The sequence below is a fragment of the Petaurus breviceps genome, unplaced genomic scaffold, assembly GCF_028583685.1.
Source record: "Petaurus breviceps papuanus isolate PSGF00001 unplaced genomic scaffold, PetGlider_PUasm1.0 90775, whole genome shotgun sequence".
Lineage (NCBI taxonomy): Eukaryota > Metazoa > Chordata > Mammalia > Diprotodontia > Petauridae > Petaurus > Petaurus breviceps.
In genome coordinates, this window is record NW_027187342.1 from 3,720,725 (window position 1) to 3,733,302 (window position 12,578).

At 35.2% G+C, this 12,578-nt stretch overlaps 1 protein-coding gene across 6 annotated transcripts in view; it reads left to right on the top strand.

The window, feature by feature from the left end:
* Nucleotides 1–12,578, top strand: part of ROCK2 (Rho associated coiled-coil containing protein kinase 2) — a 182,768-nt gene that overhangs the window by 71,594 nt on the left and 98,596 nt on the right. For all 6 annotated transcript variants that reach the window (XR_011164608.1, XR_011164609.1, XM_069068910.1 and 3 more), the window contains exons 2-3: nt 4,592–4,673; nt 6,474–6,574. Coding sequence is in view for 4 of the 6 variants with exons in the window: in XM_069068910.1 (XP_068925011.1) it covers nt 4,592–4,673; nt 6,474–6,574 (183 nt within the window). In the remaining 2 variants the exon portion in view is untranslated. The remainder of the gene's footprint in view (nt 1–4,591; nt 4,674–6,473; nt 6,575–12,578) is intronic.

Below are 12,578 nucleotides of genomic sequence, written 5' to 3' on the forward strand. Positions count from 1 at the left end.
CACGAAGGTGTCTGATTGTGAAGAACTTTAAATGCTAAACAGAACATTTTATATTTGATTCTGAAGGAAAGAGTGAACTACTAGAGTTTATTGAATATGAAGTTGACATGATCAGTACTGCACTGAATTATAGGAAAATGAGAAAAGAATTAAGCAGGGAGTCTGTTAAAAGGCTATTGTAATAGTCCAAGTGAGTGATGGATGGTACAGTGGGTACAGATGGTATAGTGGTACAGTGGAGGGGGGGGGGGGAAGGCAAGGCAATTGGGGTTAAATGACTTGCCCAAGGTCACACAGCTAGTAAGTGTGTGGAGTGTCTGAGGCTGCATTTGAATTCATGTCCTCCTGACTCCAGGGCTGATGCTGTATTCACTGCACCACGTAGCTGCCCCAGTAGCTTTAATTTCTTAATTTGAAAACTACCTGTTGATATCCTTTGACTACTTATCAGTTAATTGGGGAATATAATTGGCACTCTTAAGGTTCTTGGAGTCTCCTGGAAGAATTTTTATTTAAATATGATTGATTTCCTTTGTAATTCCAGGGATCCATAGTCTTAGCCAGACTTCCAAAGAGATCCATGAACTCTAAAAAGGTGATAATCCCTAGAATAATAAGTTGTTATTAAAGGTTGAGATGAACAGGCGCTCTCTCTCTCTCTCTCTCTCTCACACACACACACACACACACACACACACACACACACACACACACATACACACACATATGCACATGCATGGTGGTTAGTCTATGCCTGTTAACTTGCAAAGTATTCTATAGGAAAGGACATTTGTAACTTGGAGTGAGAGTGAATGTTACAAGCAAAGGATGATAAGGTTTTGTAGTAGTATTCGATATGGATTTTGAAAGATAGAATTTCAAAAGATCAAGATGAGCGGGATAGAGGAAAGAGAACATTCCTGGTTACTACTGTATAAAGACAGACTGCCAAATCATAAAGGCTCTTGAAGGGCAGATTTTAGTATTTAGTAGGCAACAGGGAGCCATTGAAGGGTTTTGTGTATTAGAGTGACACAGCTGTATATTTGTATAAGGAAAGGGTTCATCTGACATTAGGTAAAAAGGAAGAATTGGAGGTAGTTTGAGACTAGAGGGAGTAAAAAGCATTTATCGAGGCTCTTTGCATTAATCTTGATGAGAGATAATAAACTAGTGGTGGATTAAGATTGAAAAAGAGGGAATAAATGGGAAAGGTATGGGGATGTAACATTGTTAGTTTCAGCATCTGATTTGACTATGGAAACAAAGTTAGATTTCATTTAGAAGAGAATTAGCCAGTTGTAAGAACAAAAATGCACTTGAGCAAATTATTTTTTTTGGGGGGGGGAATATCTAAATATAGTACAGAACACACTTGAGTATGTTTGGGGACATACTTGCATTTTGTTTCTAAGGAAGTTAAACTTTGAATCATACTTTAATCCCTCACTGTGCTGGAGGCCTTTTTCTACCTCCTAGTGCTGCAGATTTTGGGAAATTGTACTGGTTTGTGATTTGCTATATTATATAACACCACTGAAAGAATTCTGGTGTTTAAAAAAGATGTGAGTTTCTATTAGGAAGCAGCTTGAGTTTGTCTGAAGTGTCGCACAGTTTTACCAAAACCACCTAGTATTCTAGTCTTCTACCTGTTCAGTTCTAGGACCAGCTTGTCATCCATGTACAGTTTAACGTATCAATACTAATACACTTAACCCCACATGAGTTACTCATACTAATTTTATGTCATGGATAGTAGGCATTCTTTGATTACTTAGTTTTTCCTGAGTGACTTGTTAAGTTGATCTTTCTCTTTTGAGGATTAATGAATCCCATTGAGTAGTCTTTGTTAGTAGTTTGGAGATTAATGCCATCTGAACAATGTCATTTACAACAAACAGGCACTTCTATTTAGAGACTCTGTTCTATTTGGTCTCTGCAAGGTATCATCTGTGATAGTAGTAAACTCCTTTGTTGATAATTTCCCTACTTTGTGTCTTACTTGATATTGATTATAAATAGATTGTTGAACAAATTTATCTATGTGGTTGAATCTTTCAGGGAATCTTGAATCATTTGCATAAGGAAAAATTTATTAGGCATTGATTATGCGACCTCAAGGAGCTTATTCTATGTGAGAAACAATGTTTACATGTATAAGTAGATACTGTATTTATTGATACATGTATACACAGATGCATAGTAATCACACATTTAAGATATCTTCATCTTTTTTGAATGATTGTTCTAAATAAGTGGCTTTTCAAACATTTTTGATCTATACATCATGTAGTGAGGGAAAAACTTTTGCAGTCTCCATCTCACTTCTGTTTGTTTTTCATTTAAGGAAAAAAAAAACACCTCACTGCAATTGATTGAGATAATTGTGGTTCTTTTGATGACACTAGTGAGGTTTGCCCAGGGTATTTAAGGCTTTTGACTTAAGCACATGCAGGAGAAACAGGAAGGCTTGAGAAGATATTGTGGTTTTTTTTTTTTTTTGCTTTTTGGAGGGCAGTTGGGGTTAAGTGACTTGCCCAAGGTCACATGGCTAGTTTTTGTGTTAAGTGACTCAGGCCGCATTTGAACTCAGGTCCTTCTGGCTCCAGGGCTGGTGCTCTATTCACTGTGCCACCTAGCTGCCCCTTGAGAAGATATTGTTAAAGATGCACTTGTCACCCGCAGATTTGGGGCAGCTTTACAACAAGGCCAAGTCAGCAACACTTTTTTAGGGACACATGGAACACATGGAAATAAAAGTACACTATGATCCTAGCTTATGCATAGGAAATTCCTTGCTGAAGAAGTAAAAAAAACTGATACTAACAAGTATATGAAAGAGAATAGTTTTTAAAAAGAGAAATTATTTTTGTATGAAGCAACAGTGTACTAAAGTTATGTTGCATCTTCCCATTTTATCTATCTACTGTGCCTGGCACAGTGCAGTTTACCTAGTAGGCCCATATATATATATGTATATATATTTGTTAATTTGAATTATATCTTTAATATGGATAAAGCAACAAGAGAGGCATGCAATGTGCTACTGTGGATGAATGCTTGGCCAGTGGAGTCTGAATAACAGGTTCAGGTCTAGCCTCTGATCCATAATGACTGTGATCAGGGCAGATCACTCCCTAAAGGGAGAAAAATCATGGCTCTGGGGGGAAAAAAGTAATGTCAAAAATTTTTTTTAACCCTGGGGCTCAGGGGAACATTGGTTTTATTTTGACCATAATGACACTTCCATGCCTTCTTCATGGTTCTCCTCCCCCTTTATGCTCACCCTTCTGTTTAATCTAAGAAGAATAGTGAAATTAATAACATAATTCCTGGACATATTGTTCTATGCTTTTAATAATTTTTCACCCTTACCAACACCATTCTGGTCATCATTTCCCTATTAGAATGTAATTTCCTTGAAGATAAGGACTGTCTGTCTTCTTGTATTTGTGTTCCCAGTATTTAAAACTTAAAACATCATACTAAGTTTTGGCATATAGTAATTAATAAATTCCCTTTATTTGGGCCTGTGATTTTATCAGTGTAAGGAACTATGAAGTGCTGAGCAGCTTGGCACCTTCTCTGCATTTATAGTCTTAGAAAATTGTCTCAGGGCGGCTAGGTGATGCAGTGAAAAGAGCACCAGCCCTGGAGTCAGGAGGACCTGAGTTCAAATGCGGCCTCAGACACTTAACACTAGCTGTGTGACCTTGGGCAAGTCACTTAACTCCAATTGCCCTGCCTTCCCTCCTCCATAAAGAAAAAAAAAAAGAAAATTTCCTGGGACACTGAGAGGTTATATGACTAGCCCAGAGTCATACATCTAGTATGTGTCTGAGGTGGGAACTGAAACCTGGTCTTCCTGAGTTGAAAGTCGATTCTTTCTTTATCCATTTATATCATGCTGCATTAAATCTAGCAATAACCTACCTTTTTAGATGAAGTTTGGATATAATAGCAGCAATTTTGTCAAAACTATCAGTATTATTAAAAATGAATTTTAACTGCCTTGCTAATCTAAATGATTTATTTAGGTATGTAAGACTCCTGTGATTAATATTCTGTCATGGAGGTGAGCCTTTTTTTTTTTTTTTTTGAGGGCAGTTGGGAATAAGTGACTTGCCCAAAGTCACATGGCTAGTAAGTGTGTCAAGTGTCTGAGTCTGGATTTGAACTCAGGTCCTCCTGACTCCAAGGCCGGTGCTCTATTTATTGTGCCACCTAGCTGTTCCTCTCCCACCCACCCCTTTTTTTTAAAGCTTATGGCAGTAGCTTGCTAACTATGGTAATCATGGGAGTGAACTTGAAGACCTAGAAGACTCCAAGTAATAAACATACTAAACTTAGCCACATCACCAGAAAATTGGCCATCAGCTAGATTTTTTTTGCTGAAGCAACCGTTAAGTTTTTTAGATGGGATTGTAATTTCAGTTTGTAGAGTTTGTATACACATGAATAAAATCACAGATCATTTAAAATGTCACATTAAAAATCTATATAAAACTGACTAAAATTTAAAGATTGAAACCAAATGTTTTTAGAAATTTGAGAATTTTAACCATCTTTTCTTTTTTGTTTTTCTTAACAGGATGGTATGACTTCCTTGTACTTTGATCTGAATTTTCCTGCTCTGAGGAAAAACAAGAATATAGACAATTTCTTAATTAGATGTAAGTTGCATTAAACTTAAAAAAAAAAATCTATTCAGCCACATCTGTCGCTATTTTGAAGGAGTCAAAATACCTTCAGATTGTAACTGTATTAAAATTTTAGTTAGACTTTTGTTAGAACTATGGATCCTTTAATTTTAGGGAAAAATAATGCATAATTAAATTTCTTTTTTTTTTGCTTTTTGGAGGGCAGTTGGGGTTAAGTGACTTGCCCAAGGTCGCATGGCTAGTTTTTGTGTTAAGTGTCTGAGGCCGCATTTGAACTCAGGTCCCCCTGACTTCAGGGCCGGTGCTCTATTCACTGCACCAATTAGCTGCCCCCATAATTGAATTTCTAATTGGAGTTCCTAGAAGTTTCAAGAATATTGAGAGGGTGTGGAGAATAATTACTTCTTAGTTAATTAGATCATAGATTCAGAACTGAAAAGAACTTTAGAAGTTCTCTAATACAATCCTTTCATTTTACAAATTAGGAAACTTACATCTGAAGTTGAGAAATCACTTACACAAGCTTATTATACACGTCATTATGAGTTATAAAAGAACTCTGGAGAGAAAGTTATTTTTATTTTTTGACCACTGTAATATTTTTTCTTTATGTTAAGCAGCATACTTCCTCAATTATTGTGAATTCATCAGTAATGTAATCATTCCTTTGAAATATTAGTAAAAGTGAATATTAATATTGTGTAATACATATTTAATGATATTGATAACAGCTTGTGGGGATATAAATATATCAAAGGGTGTTAAGAATGAAGGTGTGTTTTTTTAAAGTCAATATAACATAAGTACACAGTAAACAAAATCATTTATAACAAATGGATTTTAAACATATAAGTAGTGATTTTGTTGAATTAGAGACCTCTCAGATGAGTAAACTCATTCTATTAGTGCTGGCTGATACCTTCCCTGCAAGGTCTGTTACTAGCAAGTTGCCTAGAGTACAGATTTGTCCAGTCATATAGCTAGTATATTCCAGCATTAAGATTTGGTCCCATGCCTTACTGACCTAGAAAGGAGCTATCACACTAATATTCTTTTTGTGGTTATTCAAAATAAACACTCTAGAATCTTACAGTATATGCTTAAAAGTCATCATTATGTATTGTCATCATGTTAGCTATCATTCTATTAGTCAAGCCAAGACAGAATTCTGATAGAACACTCATATTGACAAAATGCTAGATAAACTATCTTTTATTGCAACTTAATTGCAAAAACCAAAACCAAAAAAACAAAACCCTTTGCAATCAGTTTTGTTTGAAGTTATCTGAAATAAAGGGGAAGACTGTGATATATTTAAATATATTTCTTACATAAAATATTTTTATCTTTTGAATAATGAATTTGTTTATTATGTGCTTACTATCTGATAAGCCCTGTGTTAAGTGCTTGAGATACAAACAGAAAATTGAGACAGTCTCTGCTTTCAAGTAGCTCATATTCTAAATGGGGGGAATACAAATATATTCATGTTCTTGTTAAGTTCATAGCAGATCTAAAATTCAAGTAATACATAGGTTCTAAGAGGAAAAGCAATAGGGTAGGTGGCAAGTCTTTGAGGACTTTGGGCTCAGTGGCTGGTCAGACATCTGGGACCAAGAAGATTATGGTTCCAAGGATCATAGCATTATAATTAATTGCTTTAAGACATTGATAATGAATTTTCAAAGCTTGATTCCCACAGGTTTAGTTGAAAACCCAAACAAGTTCATTGGGCTATATTTTTTTTACAAGCATGATTATCAATTATGGTATTTATTTTTATGAATATCTGTATTTTTAAATTCATTGTAGATGAGAGAACTGTGACAAAAATTGGGTGCCTACAGATGAAGGCAGAAGATTTTGATGTTATTAAAGTAATTGGAAGAGGTGCTTTTGGTGAAGTTCAGTTGGTAAGAATTTAGTCTGCCTCTTTTCATTCTTATGTTTATCATTGGGTTGGTGGTGAGATATTTGTGCTAGTTGTTATATATAACATGAATATTAAAAATGATATCTACAATGTCATTAAAAAGTTAAAAGAACAGCAGGTCATATACTTTTTTAAAGTTCTGAATGGGCATGAAATTTTAAACAAAAAATATAGAAGGCATAGAAGCAGTTGCAGAACATAAAATGGAAAATTTTTATTACAGAAAATAAAAAACTTTCTCATAAACAAATTTAATGCATGTAGGGTAAGAAAAGAAATGGTCGCTGGGGGTGGGAATTTATCAGCTGTTTCAGGTAAGGGTCTGATATTGATGGTATATAAACATCTAAGAAATATTAAGTGGTGAAAGAAAAAAAATTTCTAGAAGCAACAATGTGAAAGAATTCTTTAAGTCAAAAATAATAAGAGAAATAAAAATCAAAATAAAGAAGGTAGGAAGAAAAAACACATTTATTTAGACCTTCTGTATGCTCCAAACATTTTGCTAAGCACTTTACAAATATTTCATTTGATCTTCCAGCAGCCCTGTGATAGGTAGGTGCTATTATTCCCATTTTATTGGTGAGGAAACTAAGGAAGACAGAAGTTAAATTGATTTGCTTAGGGGTCACACAGTAAAATGTCTGAAGCTGAATTTGAACTCAGGTATTGAATTTTGATCTAGCACTCTGTTTTGCCCTCTTGCTACCTCAACCCTGAGGTTTCATTTCATACCCGGTAAAGTTGACAAAAAGATGGCAACAGTTTACATTGGGCCAATTGTGGGAAGATAGGCACACTAGTGTACTGTTGATGTAGCTATGAATTGGTCCATCCATTCTGGAAAGCAGTTTGGAGTTATGCAAAGCAAATGACTAGAATGTTCATACCTTTAGATCCATAGATTCTATTGCTAGGCATATATCTCAAAGTCAGTCAAAAAAAGAAAGGCCCCATATAAACCAAAATATTTACAGTAGGATTTTGGTAGTATCAGTGAACTGGAAACAAAGTAGGTTGTCTTCAATATGGAAATGACTAAACAAACTGGTACCTCAATGTAATATAATATTTTTGTGTTATAAGTAATAACTGATGAATATAGCATATCATGTGAAGACTTTAATGAACTGATCCAAAAGTAAGTAATAAGCAGCGCCAAAAAACAACATGCTGCTTAAGTATAATAATGCAAATGGATAGAAAAATAAAAATACTGCAAAATTATAATGACCACGTTTGACCTCAAAGAAGAAATACAGAATATACTTTACCTTGCTTCTTTCTTGAACTAGGTGATTGTAGATGAAGGGATACTGCATATGATATATACAGGGCAGTTCTATGCCTACAGAACTGAGTGTGCCAGAGTTTTGGTCTGTTACATTTCTAGCAATTCTGATTTCAGTCATAGCTCATTTTTGAGGACTTCTTTGAGTTCTGTTCATAGTCATTAGACCTTGCACTTAGCACAGTGCCAGGCACACAGTTGATCTTTAATAAGTAATTATTGATAAACTCAATTTTAAGACTTTGTTCAGAAAACTTATCCAGGAGCCAGGTCCACTTTCTAGTTGGTAACTGCCCAGTGTAATGAGGGGTTATGAATTCCTAAGGTAGAGATAGGATAACCTTTTCTTTATTCAGGGCCAGGGGGAGAATATGTTCAGTCATACAATTTAAAAAGTAGCTTATTTATTGAGTTTGTTTATATAAATGTAAAATGTTATACATAAAATTCTTTTTCAGAGTTAAAATAATCATATACCACTTATATCATAGTTAAGGAAGGAATAACAATAGCAACTTTATCTCTATATGACACTTCAAAGTTTTCAAAAGTTTTAAATACATTCTCATTTGATCTTGACAAAGTCCTATATAGTGGGTCCTATAAGACCTTCACTTTGTAGATCAAGAATTTGAAACCCACAGATAATAAGTGACTTACATATGATTGTACAACTAGTAGATACTGGAGTTAGGATTCAAACCCAGATCACATCTGAGTCCATAAGTCCATCACATAAGTCCAGCATTCTTTTCACTATACCAAATTGGGTAGAGAATTAATAGAGAGGAAGAAAAAAAGACAGAAGTACTTTTATGGACCAAAATTTGTATGTCGTGATCTTTTACTGTATTGCCATCAAAGAATTTAAAATCTGTGCTGTATTTTCATGCCTTTAGGCATAAATGAGCACATCATGTTTTGGAACTTGCTTCACAGTTCAGATGAAATCAAGCCAGAAACTGTATTGCCTGTGGGCTGGAGGTTCCTCACCTTTGTTCAAAGGTTTTGTAACTGCCGTTCAAAGCAATTTTCTGACCAAAATACAGGCTGTAAACTCCAAGTTATAGTAGTGCTATTTATGAGGCGTATCAGAAAGATTTACTATGGACATTTTTTTTTTTTTTTGCTCTTTGGAGAGCAATTGGAGTTAAGTAACTTACCCAAGGTTAAACGTCTAGTTATTTTGTGTGGGTGTTAAGTGTCTGAGGCCAGAACGAACTTGGGTCCTCCTGACTCTGGGGCTGGCGCTTTACTCATTTCGCCACCTAGCCTCCCCCATTATGGACATTTTTCTAATCTTTCAAAACAAAGTACTCTGTTTCTATTTATTGTATATTTTTAGAGTATCTCAAATGTGTCAAACATTCCTTCCTCTGCCTATTGATTTGTTTAGTTTTCTTGAATATAAAGGACACTAATTGGTTTTATTTGGTTATGTTTAGCTGGTAAATAGGTAGAATTATTTCTTCTCTTCTTCATAACAAAATTTCCATAGCCACAGTTATACATATTTCGTAAGTCAAATGTAAGTATTATTATAGTGGGATTGATTGATCTCCAAAATATACAAAGAGAGGCTCCCTTAATGAAGTTAAGAATAGTTCAGAATCCCATTTAGAAAACAGAAATACAGTAGGAAAAAGAGCTGCATAAAAATAGAATCTCCTTTTCTATAACATGGTTACTGACTCACCATTTGCTTTGGGCTGATCCAATGCAATACTGATTAGCAAAAAAAAATTCCTTTTGGAAGCAGAATTGTAGGGTCTCACAGTTTTGAGACTAGATAATTCAGTTTTTCTGATCCATCTGTGATCTGATGTTACTTCAAAGAGAAACACTTGGACCTTTGAAAATAGAGGACTGAAGGAGTATTAGAATAAATATCTGTGAATTTAGCAATTTTTATAGCAGCTGAATTGTCTTGGTCTTTATTGTCATGTACTTTAACTTTTTGTATGGAGCTAATTCTCATGGAATTCTAGACCATCAAAATAGTGCAGAAATATCTTAAAAAAGAAAACAAAAAGAAGTTGCAGTTAGCTATGGATCTATAATAGTTATTGGAATCAATTCAGGAAGTTGTGATTCTGAACTTTGTCATTGTATCTTACCATTCATAAAACCATCATGGAAGTGTTTTAACTTGTAATAAAATAAAATTTAATCTGCATTTTTGTTTTACCTTCTGTTCTAAAGTAGGGAATTCAGTGTAGGCAGCTGTTTAGGAAGTGACTTCATTCCTTTAGAAGGGAGGAGCAAAATGTTTGTTTTGTTCTACATTTTTTTTTTTTTGAAGCAGGGCACAGTATGTATGTGGCTTAGGCAGATCCTACTTCCTGTTACTATTTATGCACATCTTTGTGCCTTTACTTGTCATATAGTGCTTCAGTTTCTCACAAAGTAAAGGACAGAAATTTGGATTTTGGGGCACTTAAATTATGTGAATTTAGTTTAAAAATATTGAAAAATATAGCTTGTCTTACCCATTGGTGTCTGAAAAGTGTGAATTTAGTTACAGCTTTGGCTGTTTATTAGTCTTGTGTGTAACTGTGGGCAGCTCTTAACCTCTTCTGTTTCTTCATCTATATAGTTAGGACAGAAATAGTAACTGCCTCATTGGGTTGTGAGGATTACCTGGGCAATGTATACAAAGCATTTTGAATTTTCTATTTCAAGATAATTCTGCATTATTTTGATGGTTTGCACTTGCATGAGAGTTAGCTCCATAGAGAAGGCTAATGAGTACGACAATAAAGACCAGGACAATCCAGATACTATAAAAACTGCTAAATACACAGATATTTACTCTAATACTCCTCCACTCCTCTGTTTTCAAAGGTCCAAGTGTTTCTCTTCTGAAGCAACATTAGATCACAAGTGGATCAGAAAAAACGGAATTATCTAGAGTCTTAAACATTGGAAATGCTATAAAAATAAAAGTTACTATTTTTCTTTTGTCCTTATTTTTTGAAGGGGTTCAGTTATATCATGGGTTCTTAATCTTTTTTGTAACACAGACCTCTTTGGCATTCTGAAACCTTTGGACCCTTTATAAGTATACAAAATGAAATACATAGAATTGCAAAGGAAACTAATTCTGTTGAAGTAAAATATACTTATCAAAACATTAAAAAAAATAATTTTAAAGACCAGGTTAAGAACTCCTAGTAGAAACAGTCTTGGAACAAGTTTATGTCCTCTTTTACTCTTTTGTATTTAATATTCTGAAGACTGTTTTACAAATGGATAAAATTACTACTTTTTAAATGGGATGTAAATATCCTCCTTTAAGTTCATTGAAAGAAACCATTTTTGATACAGTTTTACAGTGGTAATATGTACTTTATCCTCTTCTGTAATAGTAATGGCATTTAAAGATTCCCCTGTATTGGCTTGGTTTTTGGTTTGATTGTGTTAAAACCCAGAGCTTGTTAATCCCACCTGTGGGATGGACTTGTTGCCGTGAAAAGAGAGTGCTGAACTGGGAGGAGCTGGTGACGTAGATTTGGAGAGACACAAGAGAGAGGCAGAAGAACTTTTTGGAAGCAGCACCTTTGGAGGCAGAGAGAGACTGAGAGGATTGCTGAGGGCTACTTTGAACTGCCCAGGACTTTTGAGACCTGCCACCCAGAGCTGCCAAGAACTGAGGAGACATGGCTGTTTTGCTGGTACTTTGTCTGTCTGTTTTGATGTTGTTTTGCCAGATTTGTCCACTGGTGAAAGACAGTCCTGTTGTTGCAGACGTCCTGCAACCTTGCTGTTGGTTCAGAGCTCCTGAGACTGTTCTGCAGACAGAGTGTGAATACTGTCCACTGGTGAAGGACAGTGCTGTTGTTGCAGGGGTCTGGAGACTGTCCTGCAGACAGAGTGAATACTGTCCACTGGTGAAGGACAGTGCTGTTGTTGCAGAATTCTTGGAACCTTGCTGTTGGTTCTGAAGCCCTGAAGAAGGATTTTCTTGTTGTATGTTTACAGAAATCCTGGGAGAGGGTTTTGCTAATGTTTCAGGGGTTCTAGGACTGTTCTGCAGACAGAGGATGAATTAATGAAGAGACTGGCAATGTTTCTTGTGGCCTTGCTAAGCTTTGTCTCCCCAGGAACAAAGATTGCTGAGAACTTGCCTCTTGTCAAAGATGAAGAAAAGACCTCCATTTGGGTATTAAGTGCTATGCTTAAACTTGTTGTAACTCTGGGGTAGATTCAATTGTGATCCAGGGGTGGGGAACTTTTGACCTTTTTGTGTTCTATGGTTGAACAAATAAATGTACTACTTATGTTTGGAAACTAATCTCCATTTGAGAAGAGGGGTTTTGTGATGGACTAAATGAAGGTACAGCCTAGGGGTGGAGTAATATTTAGAACAGGGACTTTGTAATTGATTGAATAAATGTAAGGTCCTGGGGTGGGATAGTACTTGGAGATTATTTAATCACACTTAGTAAATGCTGTATTTTGAATGATGTCATATTTTGATTCCCTCTGTTCTTAATTTGTCACTGAGTAAAATGGAGAGCACCTATGCTGGTATTTTGAACCTTGGGAAGTTGCCTTTGCTTGGCATTATATTACATCTTCTCAGCCGATTTTGATCTTCCTGGCCAAGTTTTTATATTTAAAAAGCTTTTTATTTCTTCACATGGGACTTGTAGTAAAAACTTTTTCTTCTTTCAGTTTTTAGGAACCAGTA